Here is a 25,386-nt window from a genome sequence, read left to right as displayed (position 1 = left end):
AGTTCTAATAAAAATAACATAAAAAGCAAGAGAAACTGAGGCGTAACAAAATCTTACAGCCTAGGTTTTTTATCTACTACACGGCCTTGCTCTTTTTGTTAAAAAACTGTTTGGAGAAAATTCAATCTTTGGAATACCCAATATTGAGTTTTCTAATATAATAATATGAAGAAGAGAGGAGTATTATTGGTAATGGTAGACTGGATCAGCTAAAATCCATTGGATACCAGAATTTGTAAACCACCCAGACAGGCTCAGTGATACAATTAGGTGTTCCATTCTGTAATTCCTTCCTGAGTGTGTATCATTAAAGCCGGACGATTAAAACCTGCAGTACTTAAGGGAGGGGCATGACAATATTGTCGTGGAATACACTGAGTGAATACTTCCTCCTTCCAAAATAAATACCTTGCATTTTCCTTTTAGTTCTTTTAAGGTGGATTTTGGCTAAGGAGGAAGAAAGAAAGGAATGTCAACAAGACAGAAACATTTCAGTCTATTGCCATCTTCAAATTATCTCTGAAACTAAATTGCAGAAAGTTTATTCAAGAGTTTATTGCTTTTTTAAAAAAAATAGTACGTGCTTTCCTATTATCAGTTTTTAAAATTCTAAGCCCTCTTAGATAAGTGCTTTAGTATAAGCTGCCATCCAATAATCTCACTTCTCAAGAACAGGTATGGTCCTATGTTTTTCCATCTTTACAAAGACAAGTGGCCAACTGTCTTCCAGGGCAAAATCCCCTCTATTACGCTTAATTTTTCTACATGACTTTTAAAAACACAGCTCATAAAAAGAAGTCACTATCCTTTAGTAGCTCTTCAAAGTTATCTAGTCTTTCCCATTAGTCAGGCCTCTAATTTTATATTTCAGTAGGTAGTATTCAACCACATTGTCACATTATGTTTAGCAATAGCTATATACTTATTCTTCAAGTATTTAATCCTTCATTTTTCTTATACTCAATATACTTTCTTTTTAAAAATCATCCATGCTATGACAAATTATCCTTGTTTTGTTCATTGTCATCATTTTCTTGTGGACTAGTGATTTTTACTTCTGGTTTTGGTGGTCTTTGAGGGTCCAAATCAACCTGAGGGAAAAACAGATGAAAATAAAGATATTTAGTTCTTCAGTTACAGAAGCAATAAAATTTACAAGGAAAAAAAAATGACTCAATATTGTCTTTAACCCTTATAAATATTTAATCCTTATAAATAATCCTATAGAAATACCTCTTCATGTCCACTGCCAGCTCCTTGAGACTTTATTTCCTCATCCACCGCTTCTTGAAGCTCATTATTAACCTGTTCCAGTTCCTCGCCGTTTTCTTCATCGGTCCCTCCATTCACACGAGCAGCAGAACCTGCCTGCTCCTCTCTGTGATCCGGGATATCCTCGGCTTGCTCTGGAGCTTCGGGCTTCTCCTGGTCTCCTTCGTCCTCTTTAACTTCGCCATTCATTCCTGAGAAGTCTTCCTTCTGTTCCACCTCCTTGTTTTCTTTCTCTCTGTCTTCTTCCTCATCTACTATTTCTGCTGGCCTCTGATGGATCAAAAGAAATAATGGATAAAGATAGGAAGCAGACCAGAGATTTGTCCATAGCACATGATAATAATATAATAATTATAGTATGACTGTCAAGTAAAACTTCCTTAACGTTTGCACATATACAGTATGTCCTGTGTTAACTTCTACTGAATAGCTATAGATACCACTCTTCGCAAATATTTTCTCACTGAATTCTCACAATGATCCTATAAGGTTGGTAGTATTCCCATTTTACAGGTGAGAAAACTAAGGTACAGGGAGATCAAGTATCTAGCCCAAGATTCTACTGCTTATAAGTGGAAGAGCCAGAATGAGAACAAAGCATGTGACTTCAAAATTAATGTTCTTACTCCCCATGGCAAAGAGAAAATTAAACTATAAGGTCCTTGGCCAATGTTTAGTGGAATGTCTGGCCCAGAGGAGAAGATTTAAAAAAAATTCTTTGGGGAGAGGTTATCATCCCTACCACTAGTGTTTGGTATGTATTTAAATTTCTAAGTGTGAACAAAGGGGATGACGATGCCAAGGATGTGAATCCGGGATTTCTAAAAAAAAAAAATGTGGACAGCTTTCCACATAATGCCTAACAGAGCGGACTGTATATCTGCAAATACAAAAATTGATTGTCGTGAAGATCCAAAGCCAAGAAACAATAGGTTCTTTCTATAAAAATGCTTAAGTACTTTATAAACTCCAAAGGAATTTTTACTGCTCTTTGGATACATGTAAGTCTGTTTTAAAAGAGAACAAGAGACAAAACTCCAGAGGCAAGATTTTGGAGAGAGAAAGACCCAGGTTAAAGTCCCAGCCAGGCATTGCCTATTACCCAATTTCTTTGAATTTGAGATTCTCCACTTGTAAGACAAGAATGTAATAAAACTTCCATAGGGAGTAAATAAGTTATATGTAGTACCTAGCAAAGCACTTGGCACTGCATGATCCTTAAAAAAAAAAAATTAAAATATTTTCTCATTTGTTGTTCTCATTCTTTCCTGAACCTACCATATTTCTTCCTTACCATAAATAAAATAATAGGTTTTTTTTTTAAGGATCGGGTAGAAAGAACATAGAATTTATTTTATGTTATGACCCCACACCTGCCTCTTTCCAGCTATCTGACATTGAACAGGTCCCTTAATCATCTGGAATCTGGAAAATGAAGGTTTGAGATGCAGTAACTCTGACCTCCCTTCTAACTCTGGAAGTCCATTCTCCTCTAACTGCCCAAATTCTTCTTATGAAGTGAAGTGAAAGACACTCAGTTGTGTCTGACTCATTGTGACCCCATGAACTGTAGCCTGTCAGGCTCCTCTGTCCACGGAATTCTCCAGGCCAGAATACTGGAGTGTGTAGCCGTTCCCTTCTCCAGGGGATCTTCCCAACCCAGGGATGGAACCCAGGTCTCCCGCATTGCAGGTGGATTCTTTACCATCTGAGTCACCAGGGAAGCCCCAAATTCTTTTTATGGGGCTATAAGTAGTCTTCTTATAAGTTTCCATAATGCGCTCAGTTTTGGAAGTCAAGAAGGGAGGAGATGGAGCAGAGTAGACTAAAAATTCTGGATAAAATTCAACACATTATTTTGAACAGGAAAAGACATCAAAGAATGCAGAGAGGGGCAGTCACACATCACATGGTCGCAGGGCAGGTGGGGAAAGCAGTAACTCAAGGTGGGGTGAGGTGGCCTGAGGCCAGAGCTCACACATCTGTGCACAGAGATTTCTATAGCACGGTATGAATTGTATTTACAGGTGGAGAACAAAAGACAGGCAGCAAAGACACTGAGCACCCATCACCCGTAAGAGCCAAATGTCACTCTCAGTCCTCACACATTCATCATTTCCGAAAACCCTCACGGGAACCCTGTGAAATAGGCTTCTGATGCCCATTATATGAATAAGGAGAAATAAATGAGAAATCAGTCAATGTTGCCAGCATCACAAAGCAGGTGAATACACAGGGCTAAGGTGGAACCCAAGGCAATCTTGTCCCAAAGTCCTGTATTCTTCCTCACAGTAATAACACAAGCAGTTGATAATTTACCTAGTTGCTGCTGTAAGCACACTCAAGGGTACTTTCAATGGCCAGAAAATATGACTCATGCAGCTGACAATAATACTTTTACTGTTTAAAGAATTACTAACCTGAGAACAAAACACTTCTGGATTTCTATTAAAGACCAGTCAATCGAGGGGAGGAACTTTTTGAAGATTATTAGGCAGAGTATGTGAAGCAGGACAGGACAAAATCCAGAAATATTGCAGCACTAATAGTTGGTAAGAATAAAATGATTTCTTTGCAAAGTATCTCTGAGAATTGGATGACTGTCTGTTAGCCTCCTGGAAAATGTAATCTTTACTATGCCTAAACTTGCTTTAGGGTTTCCCTGGTGGCTCAGATGGTAAAGAATCAGCCTGCAATGCAGGAAACCAGGGTTCGATCCCTGAGTCAGGAAGATCTCCTGGAGAAAGAAATGGCAACCCATTCCAGTATTCTTGCCTGGGAAATCCCATGGACAGAGGAGTCTGGCGAGCTACAGTCCATGGGATCACAAAGAGTCGGACACGACTTCACCACTAAACAACAACAACAAAACTTGCTTTATTCCAGCCCTTCACTTTTAGTCTGTATGTGTCTCTTGTTTTGAGGTGGGTCTCTTGTAGACAGCATATATAGGGGTCTTGTTCTTGTATCCATTCAGCCAATCTTTGTCTTTTGGTTGGGGCATTCAACCCATTTACATTTAGGGTAATTATTGATAGGTGTGGTCCCGTTGCCATTTACTTTGTTGTTTTGGGTTCACATTTATAAAACCTTTCTGCATTTCCTGTCTAGAGAAGATCCTTTAGCATTTGTTGAAGAGCTGGTTTGGTGGTGCTGAATTCTCTCAGCTTTTGCTTATCTGTAAAGCTTTTGAATTCTCCTTCATATCTGATTGAGATCCTTGCAGGGTACAGTAATCTAGGTTGTAGGTTATTCTCTTTCATTACTTTCAATACGTCCTGCCATTCCCTCTACATAGAAAACCCTAAAGATTCTACCAGAAAATTACTAGAGCTAATCAATGAATATAGTAAAGTTGCAGGATATAAAATTAACACACAGAAATCCCTTGCATTCCTATATACTAACAATGAAAAAACAGACAGAGAAATTAAGGAAACAATACCATTCACCATTGCAACAAAAAGAATAAAATACTTAGGAGTATATCTACCTAAAGAAACAAAGGACCTATACATAGAAAACTATAAAACACTGATGAAAGAAATCAAAGAGGACACAAACAGATGGAGAAACATACCGTGTTCATGGATTGGAAGAATCAATATTGTCAAAATGGCTATTCTACCCAAAGCAGTCTATAGATTCAATGCAATCCCTATCAAGCTACCAACGGTATTTTTCACAGAACTAGACCAAAGAATTTCACAATTTGTATGGAAATACAAAAAACCTCGAATAGCCAAAGTAATCTTGAGAAAGAAGAATGGAACTGGAGGAATCAACCTGCCTGACTTCAGACTCTACTACAAAGCCACAGTCATCAAGACAGTATGGTACTGGCACAAAGACAGAAATATAGATCAATGGAACAGAATAGAAAGCCCAGAGATAAATCCACGAACCTATGGACACCTTATCTTTGACAAAGGAGGCAAGGATATACAATGGAAAAAAGACAACCTCTTTAACAAGTGGTGCTGGGAAAACTGGTCAACCACTTGTAAAAGAATGAAACTAGAACACTTTCTAACACCATACACAAAAATAAACTCAAAATGGATTAAAGATCTAAATGTAAGACCAGAAACTATAAAACTCCTAGAGGAGAACATAGGCAAAACACTCTCCGACATAAATCAAAGCAAGATCCTCTATGACCCACCTCCCAGAATATTGGAAATAAAAGCAAAACTAAACAAATGGGACCTAATGAAACTTAAAAGCTTTTGCACTACAAAGGAAACTATAAGTAAGGTGAAAAGACAGCCCTCAGATTGGGAGAAAATAATAGCAAATGAAGAAACAGACAAAGGACTAATCTCAAAAATATACAAGCAACTCCTGCAGCTCAATTCCAGAAAAATAAATGACCCAATCAAAAAATGGGCCAAAGAACTAAACAGACATTTCTCCAAGGAAGACATACAGATGGCTAACAAACACATGAAAAGATGCTCAACATCACTCATTATTAGAGAAATGCAAATCAAAACCACAATGAGGTACCATTACACGCCAGTCAGGATGGCTGCTATCCAAAAGTCTACAAGCAATAAATGCTGGAGAGGGTGTGGAGAAAAGGGAACCCTCTTACACTGTTGGTGGGAATGCAAACTAGTACAGCCGCTATGGAAAACAGTGTGGAGATTTCTTAAAAAACTGGACATAGAACTGCCATGTGACCCAGCAATCCCACTTCTGGGCATACACACTGAGGAAACCAGATCTGAAAGAGACACGTGCACCCCAATGTTCATCGCAGCACTGTATATAATAGCCAGGACATGGAAGCAACCTAGATGCCCATCAGCAGATGAATGGATAAGGAAGCTGTGGTACATATACACCATGGAATATTACTCAGCCATTAAAAAGAATTCATTTGAACCAGTCCTAATGAGATGGATGAAGCTGGAGCCCCTTATACAGAGTGAAGTAAGCCAGAAAGATAAAGAACATTACAGCATACTGACACATGTATATGGAATTTAGAAAGGTGATAACGATAACCCTATATGCAGAACAGAAAAAGAGACACAGAAATACAGAACAGACTTTTGAACTTTGTGGGAGAATGTGAGGGTGGGATATTTCAAAAGAACAGCATGTATACTATCTATGGTGAAACAGATCACCAGCCCAGGTGGGATGCACGAGACAAGTGCTCCGGCCTGGTGCACTGGGAAGACCCAGAGGAATCGGGTGGAGAGGGAGGTGGGAGGGGGGATCGGGATTGGGAATACATGTAAATCCATGGCTGATTCATATCAATGTATGACAAAACCCACTGGAAAAAAAAAATAATAATAATAAAAATTAAAAAAAAAAAAAAACTTGCTTTATTCAAAACAACTTCGGGTTTTGGTTTTAAAGAGAAGTTAGCATTTTTTAATACAAAATCTTTAATAATAACAACAGAAAACTCAAATTTTAGTGTAATCATTCAGGAATCTAGATAGGTCCCTTGCTTCTGAGAATATATTACAAGAGCTTGCTAAAGTCTGCTAAGGTGACTACTGCTGTCTCAGCGGGGAAAAGTCTGTTTTCCTTTACTGACATCTGGATTTATACCTAAAAATTGCCAAACGATAGAGTGTCGGTTTCTGGTTTTGAGTTTCTCATCTTACTCCTTTCTTTACTCCCAAATGAATATTCATTTTTTTCCCTTTAATGAAAAGAGCTGGGCTGCGATATACACTCATCTCCTTTTACGGACAGAGATACCCAGCCCTAAATTCGGGCTCTGTTCTCTTTGCTATCATTGTCACCACTACTAACAAGCAGCATTATGTTTTCATCCCATTATTTCTATTAGACTTTCCCAGCACAGCTATTTTAGTAGACATCAAAAGAAGCCATATCTGGTTAGTTCAACTTTCAGAAATGCAAGATTATAGGGCTGAAATACCAATTTGATCAATTTAAATAGGACAATAACATTAGTTAAAAGGCTTATAATCTTTTAAAATACCCTGAGTGTAGTATGAAATTTACTATTACTACAACACTACAATTCAGGACAAAAAAAAAAAAAGAAAGAAAAAATGCTTCTATGACAGATCTGTAATGAATAAATGAAAAGCAATGCGCTTTTTGGTGTAATCTCCTTTGAAGCAAGCATTAAATTATTAAAGATGTTTCCAGTGTATACATCAATCAAATCATCCCCAGAAGGAACACTGAGTTTTATACCTATACACACACACACACAAGGATAAAATCTATACCATAGCAAGGGCTTGCAAAAGAAGTAAAAAATTTAAAAAACACTGTTTCTATAAGAGAGTGGGCGTCCATTAATAGACAGTCACATTATATTTTAAGTGTGCTCTCACTCCACCTCATCAAAAAATGAAAAAAAAAAAAACTTAGCAACTATTTAATTTCTTCAAAATCCCCAAGTTCTCAGCCTCTGCTTGTTAAGCTGAAGCTGGCTGATTGCCCAGTTAAACAGGGACAGTCAGAGCCACCAGACGCCAGTGTTAGCGCATTGAGAGGGGGTGACCTGTACACAGAGCCCATGTTCCACGCCGCCACTCACCCAAAGAACCTTACAAGATCCAGATGAGGTTAATTTCAACAGAGGAGAGTAGACACATCACCAAGAGGGTGGGGTTGGAGGGTTTGGGGAGAAAGAAACGGAAAAGGTGCAAGTAAGAATCACAAGTTCAACTTGAGAAAGTGAAGGAGGAGGAAGAGAGACAGGCAGGGAAGAGCCCTTTCCCCCAGGTCCGATCACACTGTCCCTTTTACAGTGAAGGGAAGCAGAGCTCTCATACAAGAAGTCACCTCTCCTTCCTGCAAGAGCCAGTTCTCACGTGATCCCACGGGACCGTGTTCAGACTTGAAGAAGATCATGAGGCCTGGGGGGCAGTGGTTCCTAGACAAAATTTCTGCCTACTGATGTCTTCTACAATGGTGATGTCAACTGGCAGTGTAAAATATATACTGTGCAAGATGAGACAGCTGTGGTCTGGTGGAAATAATGACCTCACAGAATTGAGTAAGGACCAAATGAGACCATTAAAAACTGGAAAAGCTACATATATGTGCATATATATATACGTTTATTACTGTTACCACTCCATTTTTCTTGCATTGAATGGAAGGAGTTGACAGGTTGTCTGTGAAATAGTATAGTATAGGATTTGCACTAATGAAATTGTATTCTGGTGAGCCACTTAGAGCAGTATCCCTTCTAAATCTCATTCACGGTGAAAACAAATAAAATACAGCAAGACGCAGCAGTCACCTTGCTCTTTTTGGTTAATACAGGTAAAACGCAGGCTGATGTTCAACTTCCAGTCCATTGAGACGGCTAGGTGTGATTTTCATAAACTAATCACCCTCGTTTTAGTTACTTACTTTTATCTTTGCTTCTGAGTTCGATGTCAGGCACTTTTCACAACAAATTTACCATTCAATAGCTTTCTTTGTTTCTGAACTCTATTCACTTTTAAAAGTAATACAAATGTGTCAGCAAGACATACCAAAAAAGGATGACTTCCATAAATTAGTGTGTGCACTTAGGCAATGGATGACTTTTCAGTTTAATGACAAGTTGGCAGTAGCCATTCATCCTGTTCATTCTACCTCTGCCTGGAAGGATCTACCTTCACTCTGATAGACCCAGTTCATTTCAGTTCAGTCGCTCAGTCGTGTCCAACTCTTTGCGACCCCATGAACCACAGCATGCCAGGCCTCCCTGTCCATCACAAACTCCCGGATTCTACCCAAATCCATGTCCATCGAGTTGGTGATGTCATCCAGCCATCACATCTTATGTCGTCCCCTTCTCCTCCTGCCCCCAATCCTTCCCAGCATTAGGCTCTTTTCCAATGAGTCAACTCTTCACATGAGGTGGCCAAAGTACTGGAGTTTCAGCTTCAACATCAGTCCTTCCAATGAACACCCAGGACTGATCTCCTTTAGGATGGACTGGTTGGATCTCCTTGCAGTCCAAGGGACTCTCAAGAGCCTTCTCCAACACCACAGTTCAAAAGCATCAATTCTTCAGCGCTCAGCTTTCTTCACCATCCAACTCTCACATCCATACATGACCACTGGAAAAACCATAGCCTTGACGAGACGGACCTTTGTTGACAAAGTAATGTCTCTGCTTTTTAATATGCTATCTAGGTTGGCCACAACTTTCCTTCCAAGGAGTAAGCGTCTTTTAATTTCATGGCTGCAATCACCATCTGCAGTGATTTTGGAGCCCAAAAAAATAATGTCTGACACTGTTTCCACCGTTTCCCCATCTATTTCCCATGAGGTGATGGGACCAGATGCCATGATCTTAGTTTTCTCAATGTTCAGCTTTAAGCCAACTTTTTCACTCTCCTCCTTCACTTTCATCAAGAGTTCCTCTTTACTTTCTGCCATAAGGGTGGTGTCGTCTGCATATCTGAGGTTATTGATATCTCTCCCAGCAACCTTGATTCCAGCTTGTGCTTTTTCCAGCCCAGCATTTCTCATGATGTACTCTGCATATAAGTTAAATAAGCAGGGTGACAATATACAGCCTTGACGTACTCCTTTTCCTATTTGGAACTAGTCTGTTGTTTCCTGACCTGCATACAGGTTTCTCAAGAGGTAGATCAGGTGATCTGGTATGTCCATTTCTTTAAGAATTTTCCACAGTTTATTGTGATCCACACAGTCATTAGCTTTGGTGTAGTCAATGAAGCAGAAATAGATGTTTTTCTGGAACTCTCTTGCTTTTTCCATGATCCAGCAGATGTTGGCAATTTGATCTCTGGTTCCTCTGCCTTTTCTAAAACCAGCTTGAACATCTGGAAGTTCACAGTTCACATATTGCTGAAGCCTGGCTTGGAGAATTTTGAGCATTAGTTTACTAGCGTGTGAGATGAGTGCAATTGTGTAGTAGTTCAAGCATTCTTTGGCATTGCCTTTTTTTGGGATTGGAATGAAAACTGACCTTTTCCAGTCCTGTGGCCACTGCTGAGTTTTCCAAATTTGTTTGCATATTGCGTGTAGCACTTTCACAGCATCATCTTTCAGGATTTGAAATAGCTCAACTGGGATTCTATCACCTCCACTAGCTTTGTTCATAGTGATGCTTTCTAAAGCCCACTTGACTTCACATTCCAGGATGTCTGGCTCTAGGTGAGTGATCACACCATCGTGATTATCTGGGTCATGAAGATCTCTTTTGTACAGTTCTTCTGTGTATTCTTGCCACCTCTTCTTAATATCTTCTGCTTCTGTTAGGTTCATACTATTTCTGTCCTTTCTTGAGCCCATCTTTGCATGAAATGTTCCCTTGGTATCTCTAATTTTCTTGAAGAGATCTCTAGTCTTTCCCATTCTGTTGTTTTCCTCTATTTCTTTGCAATGATCGCTGAGGAAGGCTTTCTTATCTCTCCTGGCTATTCTTTGGAACTCTGCATTCAGATGGGAATATCTTTCCTTTTCTCCTTTACTTCTCACTTCTCTTCTTTTCACAGCTATTTGTAAGGCCTCCTCAGACAGCCATTTTGCCTTTTTGCATTTCTTTCCCCTGGGAATGGTCTTAATCCCTGTCTCCTGTACAATGTCATGATCCTCCGTCCATAGTTCATCAGGCACTCTGTCTATCAGATCTAGTCCCTTAAATCTATTTCTCACTTCCCCTGTATAATCATAAGGGATTTGATTTAGGTCATACCTGAATGGTCTAGTGGTTTTCCCTACTTTATTCAATTTAAGTCTGAATTTGGCAATAAGGAGTTCACGATCTGAGCCACAGTCAGCTCCCGGTCTTGTTTTTGCTGACTGCATAGAGCTTCTCCATCTTTGGCTGCAAAGAATATAATCAATCTGATTTCGGTGTTGATCATCTGGTGATGTCCATGTGTAGAGTCTTCTCTTGTGTTGTTGGACGAGGGTGTTTGCTATGACCAGTGTGTTCTCTTGGCAAAACTCTATTAGTCTTTGGCCTGCTTCATTCCGTACTCCAAGGCCAACTTTGCCTGTTACTCCAGGTGTTTCCTGACTTCCTACTTTTGCATTCCAGTCCCCTATAATGAAAAGGGCGTCTTTTTCGGGTGTTAGTTCTAAAAGGTCTTGTAGGTCTTCATAGAACTGTTCAACTTCAGCTTCTTCAGTGTTACTGGTTGGGGCATAGGCTTGGATTACCATGATATTGAATGGTTTGACTTGGAAATGAACAGAGATCATTCTGTCATTTTTGAGATTGCATCCAAGTACTGCATTTCAGACTCTATTGTTGACCATGATGGCTACTCCATTTCTTCTAAGGGATTCCTGCCCATAGTAGTAGATATAATGGTCATCTGAGTTAAATTCACCCATTCCAGTCCATCTTAGTTCACTGATTCCTAGAATGTTGATGTTCACTCTTGCCATCTCCTGTTTGACCACTTCCAATTTCCCTTGATTCATGGACCTAAAATTCCAGGTTCCTATATAATATTGCTCTTTACAGCATTGGACCTTGCTTCTATTACCAGTCACATCCACAACTGGGTATTGTTTTTGCTTTGGATCCATCCCTTCATTCTTTCTGGAGTTACTTCTCCACCAATCTCCAATAGCATATTGGGCACCTACTGCCCTGGGGAGTTCTTCTTTCAGTAACCTATCATTTTTGCCTTTTCATACTGTTCCTGGGGCTCTCAAGGCAAGAATACTGAAGTGGTTTGCCATTCCTTTCTCCAGTGGACTACATTCTGTCAGACCTCTCCACCATGACCTGGTCGTCTTGGGTGGCCCCCCACAGGCATGGCTTAGTTTCATTGAGTTAGACAAGACTGTGGTCCTGTGATCAGATTGGCTAGTTTTCTGTGATTATGGTTTCAGTGTGCCTGCCCTTTGATGCCCTCTCGCAACACCTACCTTCTTACTTAGGTTTCCCTTACCTTGGACGTGGGGTTTCTCTTCACGGCTGCTCCAGCAAAGTGCAGCCACTGCTCCTTACCTTGGATGAGGGGTATCTCCTCATGGCCACCCCTCCCGACCTTGAATGTGGAGTAGCCCCACCTTCTCTCAAAGCCATCCTTGTCCCCTCAGGCCAGTTGTCACTCCTTATCTGCACCCTCAGAACACCACTCAAACTCTAATCTCATTGTACTGTTATCCCCTGCTTTGTGTGATATGAAAACAGTGAACATGAATTGCTATCGAGTAGATGCCTCAGACAATGCTTGGAATGACTGTGGAATAATGGGGAAATATCAACCTTAGCTTTAGTGAGGCCTTCTGGAAGTTTCTAGAAGCAAGGGCTCTGTCTTATTCATCTTTGTGTCCATCACCCCATTTCCCACAGGACTGTCATTCATTGTCTTAAACTAAACTCAAATGTGCCTCCCACAGATAAAAGCCAGCATAGTGTGTGCCTGAAGGGACAGACTATGGTGACAAGACTCGTGTCTATTGGGTACTCTGCCCAGTACCTGATCTTATGTTCCATGCACTTCATATGCATGACCATACTTAAACTCACTGATAGGGCCCACATGGGATCTCATTGTTGCGACGGCTCATTATGTTGACCTCACAAACAAAGAATAAAATGATCAAGTGATCATTTTAGTGATCTCAAGTGATCCTTGAGACTGACCAAACTGCCCAAAGAACACTCTGTTTTCTCACTGGCACCTACCTTCTCACAGCTACGAGACCACCAGATTCTAGACCTCCAGCTATGTGACCACAGGGCTCAACTGCAGGCTAAAACTTAACCATCCCTTCAGAGAATTTTTCATTGGTGGGGTATAAGAGAGACCCCGTCAGAAAGGGAGGACACTGGTTCTCCTGAAGGGCCAGTCACCCTCTCGCTTCCCTCTAGTAAATTTCACTTTTCTTGCCTGACTGCCCGGCTAGCTCTCTTTTTCTCTACACTCACCTTCTACTAACCTCACCACCATTTGAGGAAATTGCTTTTCTCATCCCAACTTGCAGACAAACAAACTGAAGCATAAAGAGTTAAACTTGTTCAAAACCCCACCAATAGAGACAGAGGAGTATAAACACTTTAATGATCATGAGGCTGTACTATTTCCCCAAGATAATGTACGGAGCAACCTCCTAAACTCAACACCACATTAAACAGTTACTTCCAGTCTCATGTCTTCTAGGCCAGTGCTCCCCCATCACCAGGCATCTTGTTAAATGCAGGTGCTGAGTCAGCACTTCTGAGTTGCTGCATTTCCACCAGCTCAGGTGTGCTGGTCCCTAGAGGGCACTTCAGTTCAGTCGCTCGATCATGTCCGACTCTTTGCGACCCCGTGGACTGCAGCACGCCAGGCCTCCCTGTCCATCACCAACTCCTGGAGCTTGCTCCAGCTCATGCCCATTGAGTCGGTGATGCCATCCAACCATCTCATCCTCTGTCATCCCCTTCTCCTCCTGCCTCCAATCTTTCCCAGTATCAGGGTCTTTTCCAATGAGTCAGTTCTTCGCATCAGGTGGCCACAGTATTGGAGTTTCAGCTTCAGCATCAGTCTTCCTGATAAATATTCGGAACTGATTTCCTTTAGGATGGACTGGTTGGATCTCCCTGCTGTCCAAGGGACTCTCAAGAGTCTTCTCCAACACCACAGTTCAAAAGCATCAATCCTTCAGCGCTCAGCTTTCTTTATAGTCCAACTCTCACATCCATACGTGACTACTGGAAAAACCATAGCTTTGACTAGACAGACCTTTGTTGACAAAGTAATGTCTCTGCTTTTTAATATGCTGTCTAGATTGGTCATAACTTCTCTTCCAAGGAACAAGCATCTTTTAATTTCATGGCTGCAGTCACCATCTGCAGTGATTTTGGAGCCGAAAAAGTAAAGTCTCTCACTGTTTCCATTGTTTCCCCATCCTTTTGCCATGAACTGATGGGACTGGATGCCATGATCTTAGTTTTCTGAGGCTCTAATCCATATACAACACAGGCAAGATCATAAATATACCACCATCCCCAAAAGACATCTTTGCTTAAAATTTCTAATTGTAATAATGCCTCACTAGATGGAAATCATATTTTTAAGTTAAAAATATTGATTTAATTGAAAACTGGGAGAAAATGGGACTGACTGTTGGGCTTCCCAGATAGTGCTAGTGGTAAAGAATCTGTCTGCCAATGCAGAAAATGCAAGAGACGCAGGTTCCATCCCTAGGTCAGGAAGATCCCCTGGAGTAGGAAATGGCACCCCACTCCAGTATTCTTGCCTGGAGAATTCCATGAGCAGAGGAGCATGGTGGGCTACAGTCCACGGGGCCGCAAAGAGACAGACACGACTGAGCATCTAAGCACGGCACTGTCGACAGAATAATGTTCAGCCATAAAGACAGCTCTGCAAGATTTATTCTGATTACATCACCCTGCCACTCTTTCTTTAAGAGTCACTTTTTAAAAAAGAAACACATCATTGCCAAGGCAATAAATGAGGAAGATATTTTTACCTATGCTTAAAGGTCTTCTCCCCTGGTATTTATGTCGAATTTTAGCCAATTTGTGACTAAAATTTGAGGAGAACAGTTTTCAGGTAGATACTGAAAACTGCTCCATCCTGACCTTTCAAGATTAGCTCATGCCTATGAGTAATTGTGTAATACTGTATTCTGCATAAAGCACAATTCTTATGTTTCACTGGAGTCAAGAAAGGGTATTCATTATACCTCACCCTCTACACTTACTAAACTGATATACATAATGATCGCACAAATCATGCAGATAAATTTCAGTCTCACAGTCTCACTGACAACAAGAACATCCAGAGTGCAGCTAGATTAACAGACATATTACACATATATGGACAGTTACAGAAAACATGTACCCTTAAACATAGAAGTTTTTGAAAGTTGAGATTTTTACCTTTTTAAAATCACGTTATTTATCATAAACAATTGCTCTGAATAGTTACTAGAAAAGTTATACTGGATTTTCTCCTTAACATGACACCAGTGTTGATATTCCAAGTGCCTTTTTGCTGGCATTTACTTACATGCATACCTGATTGTTTATTTTGTAAGAGACCATCCTGAGAAAATGGTTGATTTGTATGGCAAGACAGAAGAGGTCTGGTACTTATTATTGCTGGCTGCATCCAAGTATGGATGGCTCAGGGGAAACCATAAGTATTCAGGTTTTCTAGAAAATATGCATTCAGCTACAAAGGTTAACTTAGGATTCCTGAGTGGTAGAAGGAAAGAAGATGGAATATGGAAATCATATGGAAATAAGCCACAAAATATAGGAAGCATCAATTACTTGGAAGGCATTTTCATAGTCAGATGGGGCTGCTTAGATAACTTACACTTTAAACTCATATCACACCTTTGACCGTAACCACGGCACCAAAAATTAGAAATGGGAAAAGCATCTAAATAGTGCCTACAGCTGATGTCCCACCCACTTTAAGAAATAAATGTTGATTTTTCTTATATTTATATCTGAATTCCCCAAGAAATGTATTTGAATGTTTAAAACCCTTGCTATCTGAGGTAATAGCACAGGCTAGAACTTTCCAGGCAAGAGAGCCTACGTAACCACCCAAACATCCTCTCCATTCTTCCCTATCATTCCTGCTCCATCCTTGAAACATCCTAGACCTAGAAACTGGAGCTCAGAACACTACTGCCCCCCACCAAATAAAAATACCACCTTAGATGTTCATTTCTCGATGTAACATTTGCTACCTTTTAAATTTGGGAGTAGAATTTGTTATAGGTGTTTCTGTGGATTTGATGGCAGAATTCAGGCAGAGATGTTGAAAGTAAAGAAGTTACTGTACTTGTTTTATTTCTGTTCCCATGGAGACTAAAATCATCTCCTACCCAAGCTGAATGAGGTGTTTGGAAATAATCAGTTTCAATTTTTCATGACAGCAAAGTACTGCTTCCTGTTTTCAGCTTTCAGAGGCTTACTTTCACAAGGTGGGGGAAAATGGTTTGGATGTGGTTTGAAGTACAATGACCTACAAAAAAAAAGAGTGGTTCTATTCATAGATGTGACACTGTAAGGACACGAAGAAGGAATGTTTGGCCTGGCCACCCACTGACAGCTGACTAGCCTAGGCCCATTGAAATCCACAAGGGTCCAGACACTCATAGGAGAAGATATAAATACTTTAGAATTTATGTTTAGATAGCTATTTAGTCATCTTAGAAAAAAACCTTCCCCATTAAGTTTTCTCACTTTGCAAGTAAATGTTATCTTCTTTCACTTACATCAGAAATTCCTGAAGGCTACATTTTAATGTTTTAACACCATTCCTATCAATTAAACAGATCCACCAAGGGGATGTCACACAAAGCCTTGGTGATGATGCACAAGGAAGTTTAGAAGCCAGAGCATCCTCATCTTAACTCTTCCTGCAGTGTGAGATGCTTGCAGCACCAAATAGGAATACAATTCACTAAGAGGAGGTTGACTTGAAGCTGAAAAGGCATACAGTTCCTTTCATTTCAGGGAAGGCAGTGGAGGCCGAGTAGTCCTCCACTCAGGTGGAACCCGTTTCTGTTTGTGAGATACTTCAGTTCAGTTCAGTTCAGTCGCTCAGTCATGTCCAACTTTTTGTGACCCCATGGACTGCAGCACTCCAGGCCTCCCTGTCCAACACCAACTCCTGGAGTTTACTCAAACTCATGTCCATTGAGTTGGTGATGCCATCCAGCCATCTCATCTTCTGTCGTCCCCTTCTCCTCCTGCCTTCAATCTTTCCCAGCATCAGGGGCTTTTCAAATGAGTCAGCTCTTCACATCAGGTGGCCAAAGTATTGGAGTTTCAGCTTCAACATCAGTCCTTCCAATGAATATTTGGAACTGATTTCCTTTAGGATGGATTGGTTGGATCTCCTTGCAGTCCAAGGGACTCTCAAGAGCCTTCTCCAACACCACAGTTCAAAAGCATCAATTCTTCAGCGCTCAGCTTTCTTTATAGTCCAACTCTTACATCCATACATGACTACTGGAAAAACTATAATCTTGACGAGACGGACTTTTGTTGGCAAAGTAATGTCTCTGCTTTTAAATATGCTGTCTAAGTTGGTCATAACTTTTCTCCCAAGGAGCAAGTGTCTTTTAATTTCATGGCTTTCAGTCACCATCTGCAGTATTTTTGGAACCCAAAAAAATAAAGTCTGACACTGTTTCCACTGTTTCCCCATCTATTTGACATGAAGTGATGGGACCAGATGCCATGATCTTAGTTTTCTAAATGTTGAGTTTTAAGCCAACTTTTTCACTCTCCTCTTTCACTTTCATCAAGAAGCTCTTTAGTTCTTCTTCACTTTCTGCCATAAGTGTGGTGTCATCTGCATATCTAAGGTTATTGATATTTCTCCCAGAAATCTTGACTCCAGCTAGTGCTTTAACCAGTCCAGCCGTTCTCATGATGTACTCTGCATGCAAGTTAAATAAGCTGGGTGACAATATATAGCCTTGACTTACTCCTTTCCTGATTTGGAACCAGTCTATTGTTCCATGTCCAGTTCTAACTGTTGCTTCTTGACCTGCATACAGATTTCTCAGGAGGCAGGTCAGGTGGTCTGGTATTCCCATCTCTTCAAGAATTTTCCACAGTTTGTTGTGATCCACACAGTCAAAGAATTTGGTTTAGTCAATAAAGCAGATGTTTTTCTGGAACTCTCTTGCTTTTTGGATAATCCAGCAGATGTTGGCAATTTGATCTCTGGTTCCTCTGCCTTTTCTAAATCCAGTTTGAATATCTGGAAGTTCATGGTTCACGTACTGTTGAAGCCTGGCTTGGAAAATTTTGAGCATTACTTTGCTAGCGTGTGAGATGAGTGTAATCGTGCGGTAGTTTGAGCTTTCTTTGGTGTTGCCTTTCTTTGGGATTGGAATGAAATAGAAGCCCCTTATCTCCCAGCTTCTGTTCCTTGACGTGTCCAGATACAACACCAAACATGTAGGGAGGACCCCCACCTACGGCCCAAGTAGGCTGTGTCTGTGTGGGGAAGTCGCTTTTCCCACTACCGTATGGGGTTTTGTTTCTTCCATGGCAAAAAAAGAAGTCAAGACCAGCCTCCCTTCTGGTTCTCAACATTGTATAATTCTTATTTTAACACTTTAGTTCATGTGAGCATGCTCAGTCACTCAGTCGTGTCTGACTCTTTGTGACCGCATGGACTATACCTGTCAGGTTCCTTTGTCCTTAGAATTCTCCAAGCAAGAATACCGGAGTGGGTTGCCATTTCCTCCTCCAGGGGATCTTCCCAACCCAGGGATTGAACCTGTGTCTCTTGAGTCTCCTGCATTGGCAGGCAGATTCTTTGCCACTGAGACTTATTTTAATATATCAGTCCTGAATATTCACTGGAAGGACTGATGCTGAAACTGAAACTCCAATACTTTGGCCACCCCTTTCGAAGAACTGACTCATTGAAAAAGACCCTGATGCTGGGAAAGATTGAAGGCAGGAGGAGAAGGGGATGACAGAGGATGAGATGGTTGGATGGCATCACCAACTTGATGGGCATGAGCTGGAGCAAGCTCCAGGAGTTGGTGATGGACAGGGAGGCCTGGCGTGCTGCAGTCCATGGGGTTGCAAAGAGTCGGACACAACTGAACAACTGAACTGACTGACCAAAAAGTTCATTTAGGTTTTTCTGTAACCTCTTAAAGAATGAATAAACATAAACAAAAAAAAAAGGAATGAATAAACACATTTCACTGAAATATTTTAATAAATCCATTTCACTGAAATAGATTTAGGGGTCTGGTCAGAAGCAACAGCCTTCTTCATCTTTCTGTGTGTTTTATGGCATTGTGAACAAGTAACAGAAACAAGCTCTCCATTGACCTTGTCATTCATAAGAGAAGCTGTAAGTGACCTCTCATTCTCTAAAAGGGACAAGACTATGTCAGCGGGCATAGCTGGACTTCAAACCTCCTATTTCTGGTGATAGCTTCTAGGCTGCAGATTCTTTAAAATGCCATTGTGGGGAGGGGGGATTGAGATGGGGAACACATGTAAATCCGTGGCTGATTCATGTCAATGTAAGGCAAAAACCACTACAATATTATAAAGTAATTAGCCTCCAACTAATAAAAATAAATGGAAAAAAATAAAAAATAAAATGCCATTGTGTTCTATATGTGTGGATCATGCATCACAAACTCAAATGCTCCCAGGGGTTGGGCAAATAACATGAGTGTGTAGTTCAGGACAGGTGTGAGGTAATAGGGAGTGCTGAGACCTGTGGGAAACAGAAGACTACCCAGGGCTTCCCTGGTGGCTCAGGGGTAAAGAATCTGCCTGCCAAGGTAGGCGATATGGGTTCAATTCTTGGGCCGGGAAGATCTGACATGCCACAGAGTAACGAAGCCCGTGTGTCACAAACATTAAGCCTGTCCTCTAGAGCCTGGGGACCACAACGACCGAGCCCACGAGTCACAACTACTGCAGCCCACACGCCCCAGAGCCCGTGATCCACAAGAGAAATCACCACAGTGAGAAGCCCGAGAATCACAGCTGGAGAGTAGGTCCCAACTTGCCACAACTGGAGAAAAACCTCTGCAGAAACAAAGATCCAGCACAGCCAAAAATAGATACATAAATAATTTTTAAAAAAGAGAGAGCACGCATACAAGGCCCACTAAGGAGACTCTATATTGTAAGCCTTGTGCCAGCCAAAAAGATTCTCTCATAGGAGCTGGGTCACAAGCTGCCAGTCTGTCATCCTTGGTGCAGAGTGTATGAAGACAGTTTATTTTCACAGTGATGAATTCGTGTGAAAGTGGTTTCTGGTTAAACACAGCAGATTGAACAAATGTGTGGGGGGTTTTTTTCTTAGCTGTCTTCTGATTCCCCTCTAAAATTTAGGTAAGGGAAATTTTTAAAGGGATGAACCTCTAAGGACACAGGGGCCTAAAAAGGAAATAACAGCTCCCAAACCTGGGAAACTGTCAAGCTAGTGGATATGGGGCCAATAACAGCAGAACTGAGGAAGCTAAAATTTGAGTTTGTAGGAAGGCAGGGAGAGCCAAGAAGCAAGCTTTGCATGTTGAAAAAAAACTATAGAAGGGATTGGAGGCACCATCCATCTCTGAAAGAAGGGGCATAAAGGGAACTAGAAATATGTGGATTGGCTTAGAACCTTTAAAAAGAAGGAGGTAGGCTTCCAAGATACCCTTTCTGCCCTTGGAGAAATAAAGGAGGCTTATTCTTTAAAGATGTTGAACCATAAAGAGGCTGGACTCAAGCATAGTGAGAAAAAAGGCACCAAACTGAAACCCAGAATAATAAACCCCTCTGCTTAAACAGTCTTTTACTTAAGGTATCCATGCCTCCTTCCCACAGTCAGATTCCAAAATGCTCACAGCCAAGCTTACACCATCATGACAAGAGATCGAAAGATTCTACTTAACAGAAACAGACCAACCCAAGGGAATAACACAGATATTGAAAACTAGAGGTATGTCAATGAAATATAGCAAAATCAACCACTAGAGTGAAACTTCATTAGCTTGATGAGCTCTGCCAATGCACACAGAATTCCCTAAACTAAACTAAACAGAGTTTAGTTGCTTCACTCTAGACTCTAACCATAAACTTAAATTTATACAATGATACATGTCAAATATATTGCAATTTTTAAAAAGTCTAACCAGACAGCCAAGGAGAAACTCTAACATGGAAATAGAGATCACGAAGGTAGAAAGAAATAAGAGGGAAAAAAATAAACATAGTTCAGGAAAAGAAAGTTTAAAATAATAGATTAATCCTTGGAGACAGAAGGGAAGATATCACATATATAAAACAAGAATAGGATGCTATAAAAAGGAACAGTTACAGAATATGAAAGAGTTCTTAAAAATTAAAAATACAATGGCTTGAAAAAAATCAATAGATGGAAAATAAATTCTGAAGCTTGTTGATTTTTTTTAAGTTGAGAAAATAGCAAAAAAAAATCCATAAAGATATAGGAGGTCCTATACCCAAATACTTGGAGCTCCAGAAGAAAGGTAGAGAAACAGAGAAAAGAACATTACCTAAGAAATATTTTTTCCAGAACTGAAAAATAAACATTTTCAGAATAAAACAGCCCAGTAAGTACCCAGTCCAATAAATAAAAAGACCTGCACCAAAGCATGTAACTGAAAATTGTCAGAACACCAAGAAAAAAGAAAAGAGTTTAAAAGCTTTCAGAGACAGAAAAAGGATTATTTATAGAGGCCCAGGAAACAGAATGCCATCAGACTTTCCAACCATTCTAGATGGAAAGGACAGTTGAGCAACACTCTCAGGATTCTGAGAGAAGCTATGTCTAACCTAGAATTTTATATCTAGTCCTGCTTACAATCAAGTTTGAGTAAAGGGGAAAAAAAGGCATTTTCAGACATGCAGAATCTCAAGAAATGACAGTGTCTCCCATGAAGCTTTTCCCAGGCAGCTGTTAGAGGTGAGCTCCACAAAACCAGCAAAGGTATGACCAAGAAAGAGGAAGATGCAGAACCTAATAGGGAACCCACCCACTGGAGAAGCAAAAGAACTTCTCAAAATAATGGGGCTGAAAAATACCAGGAGAATTCTGAAAACCAGATCCAAAAACCAACTAACCAGCCTGATGACTGAGGCAGATGACTGAAGGGCTCGAGGAAAAGACGAACTTGAGATTAATTTATTATTGTCACTGTGTACATTTGAGTACATCAAGAAGAGATCAATAGTCCTCGTAGTTTGCAGATGGCTTGGAAATAGCTACACAGATGACAAAACTAATCAAATGAAACCTTAGAAAACTAAGCAAAAAAAAATTTTTTTTAATATAGGCAATTACTAAAATAGGGAGGAGGAAAAAATATTACCAGAGAAAGAAAAAGTGACTATCCTCTATGGCTCAGCTAAAATAATACTTCCAGAGTAAAAATACTGTGCAGATAGAACACTGATTTGGGGAAAATATTACTATAAAACTAGAATGTAAAGAAAGAAGGAGAAAGGTGTGTGTGTGAATATAGCCTGATTTGGTGGGGGGAGAGGGAGGCAGGGGTTGGTAAGAGATCTAAATAATTATCTTCCATCATCGTTACAGGTAAAATTAATAAATAATGTCTAAATTTGAAAAGTAAAATAAGGTATTTAAGATGTCACCAATTAAAAGGATCTCCATTATGTTATATGTCTTAGAATTTTTAAAATGCCAATTAAACTATGACATGTCATCACTTGTAAGGCTCAAAGATCTCAGAGGTATTAAAATAGAGTGAAGAGAACATGTGGTTTAGGAACATAGCCATGTATTCCATGTATTCCATGTATTCCATGAGAAATAGCTAACAGCTCAAATCAGATCTGTAGAGCAGGAATTCAGGTAGGAAAGGCTGGGACAAGTGGTTGCTATTTTTGTCATAATTTTTGTTAGATTGGTTGATTTTTTTAAAAGAGTATATGTGCAACTTTGTTATTACGGATTTATTAAGTTTTAAATTAATTAATAACAAAATAGTATATATCAAAACTCCAGTTTTAAAAAAAAAAGCTTTCACTGCTCCTGTGTTCATGATGCTTAAATGTCATTTAAAGAAACGATTTACCATTAAAAGAAAAATCTTGCAATTCTCATTTTATTACTGGTTTTAGTGGTTTTAGTTGCTAAGTCATGTCTGACTCTTGCAACCCCATGGACTGTAGCCTGCCAGGCTCCTCTGTCCATGGGACACTCTAGGCACAAATGCTGGAGTGGATTGCCAATATCTTACTCAAAATCTACTACAAATGGATGGAAAATGCTATAAAACAATCCAAGACCACTCTGAAGTTACTATCTACATTTTCTGCTCTCTTTTCTCAAATGGCACAGAATCCAAAATATAATTGCTTCTTGCCTATTTTGTAGGTATTTATTTGTCTGTGTCTTTGAGATGGTGGCTTCTCCTGCCTGATCTTTACCTACTAGAGACAGTTTACTTATCTGTAATGGAACAGTTTCATTTCTTGCCTCCTTAGCTTAGAAAAGCATCCATTTATAAATGGAGCATACTGACACATACGTCATCAGTGCTAGGGTACACAACCACAGGTATTGGATAATCAGGCACTTGCTTCACTGCTTATGGGAAGCCAGATTGATTTGCAATGTGCAGGCAAAAAAAAAAAAAATTATTTTTTAAAAGAGTATTTTATTCTTATGAGACCTAAACTCTTCCCTGAGAAAAGAAATCAGTTTTGGCCTCCCCAAATCCATGAAAGAACGTGATATGCCTCAGTTTCCCACAGGTTTGGCAGTATTAGACTCAGGATTGTTAATTTGTCTCTTAAAAGAAAAAAGTAGGCATCTAGACCTTGGGACAGAGCTCAAACATGGTTTTAGCTGTAATTAGTACACAACGCCCCATTACACACACTTAACCACACAAACACAAAGCCAGATGGGACGTAGAGGCTGAGGGAGATCTAAAATTTTACCATACTTACCAAGCTGACACATTAGCCTGCCATCTTTTCACGGATGCTGGCAGAAGACAAGAGCCTTCTACTGGCTCAGAGACAAAGGCCTTTACCGCTCACAGCAACATCAATAGCCAGAGGATTAGCATTTGTACCTGCTGCCCAAGGCTCCGTTCCCACAGGGCCTTGTGAAGGGGGCGATACACATGCTGGCTTGCATGACAGCGGAAGGACCCTAAGCTTAGGGAACCCAAATCACGTTTTCCAAATATTTTTGTGATAAAACAAACATAACATAAAATTTTACCATTTTAACTTGTCTTCAGCATACAATTCAATGGCCCCACATCTTTTATAATGGATAGTAAACCTGCCTGACCTTTGCACCATAGGGAGACACTATCTTTACTATACTGACCCATAAACAAACCTAGCCTTCGCTCCACACCAGAATTTTTCAGTCTCAGCACTGTTGACATTTTGGACTGGATACCTCTTTGTCGTGAGAAGAGTCAAGTTGTGAGGAATTACAAGATACTGAGCAGATTCCTTGCTCATTAGATGAGCAGCAGATTCCTACCCATTAGATGTTAGTAGCGCTCGCTCATTTATAATGATCAAAAGTGTGCCCAGAAACAGCCAACTGTCCCCTTGGAAGCAAATCACCTTCAATTGAGAATGACTGTTTCAGAGGAAGTCACTATCTCTGTGTTTGGAGGCTGTTCACTAGGCAAATTTTTGATAAAGCAGTCCCAAACAAAGGCAATCTGTGCCTTTACTCACAAAACATGCAAAAACACTAGTGATCCATGGTGAACGGCCTCTCAACAGAGGCCTTAATCCTTACTTCTGAAACAAGATCTGTTTTTCAGACATGTATAAAGTACTTGGTCAATCTGCACTTGATATTTACATACACACACACACACATATTTACACACACACACACACATACCCTTCTTCATGGTCCTTTGACTAAAGTTACAAGAACAACTGAGATGATGAGAAACAAGTCCAAAGAAATGAAGCAGGTATGGCCCCAAAGGAAATATGCTGTTGTGCTGTGCTTAGCCGTGTCCAAATCTTTAAGACCTTGTAGACTGTAGCCCACCAGGCTCTCCTGTCCATGGCGATTGTCCAGGCAAGAATACTGGAGTGGGTAGCCATGCCCTCCTCCAAGGGAACTCGCAACCCAGGGATCAAACCCAGGTCTCCCTCACTACAGGGAGATTCTTTACCATCTGAGCCACTAGGGAAGCCCAAGAATACTGGAGTGGGCAGCCTATCCCTTCTCCAGGGAGTCTTCCCTACCCAGGAATCGAACCAGGGTCTTCTGCATTGCAGCTGGATTCTTTACTCGCTGAGTTACCCGGGAGGCCCCAAAAGGAAATAGCTGAGCCCAGGAGTATATGATGGATATTTCCTTTCTTATGCAAGAATTTTTTTCCCTTCCTTGGGTTAATAATTGACTTTTTTGCAGGGAGGAGGGCATTTAATACTCTTCCCCAGATCTCTTCTGTGGTTTGAAGTTAGATCTGGATACAAATCCCAATTCTTCTACTTAACAGTACAACTGATGAGCAAGTAATTCTACCTGTAGGAGCTTACTTTTCATATATAAGGTGAGGGTGATAAGACCTACCTTACAGGGTTGTCATCACAATTCTATGAGCTAAAAGTGCCCAGTACAGTGCCTGGCACTCAGTAAGTACTGAATAAATTGTAGTTATTGCTTTACAAACATC

General features: G+C 40.4%; 1 protein-coding gene across 1 annotated transcript in view; it reads right to left on the bottom strand.

Moving 5' to 3' along the window:
- Positions 1-25,386, bottom strand: part of DCDC2 (doublecortin domain containing 2) — a 140,881-nt gene continuing 115,495 nt past the window's right edge. Inside the window, exons 9-10 of the mRNA XM_061146189.1 lie at positions 1,234-1,542; positions 1-1,091 (exon numbers count right to left, since the gene is read on the bottom strand). Of these exons, the coding sequence (XP_061002172.1) occupies positions 993-1,091; positions 1,234-1,542 (408 nt within the window). The 3' untranslated portion in view covers positions 1-992. The remainder of the gene's footprint in view (positions 1,092-1,233; positions 1,543-25,386) is intronic.

This window comes from Dama dama, chromosome 7, assembly GCF_033118175.1.
Source record: "Dama dama isolate Ldn47 chromosome 7, ASM3311817v1, whole genome shotgun sequence".
In the NCBI taxonomy this organism is placed as follows: domain Eukaryota; kingdom Metazoa; phylum Chordata; class Mammalia; order Artiodactyla; family Cervidae; genus Dama; species Dama dama.
The sequence above is the reverse complement of the archived record's forward strand: the minus strand, read 5'-3'. Positions and strand labels throughout refer to the sequence as shown.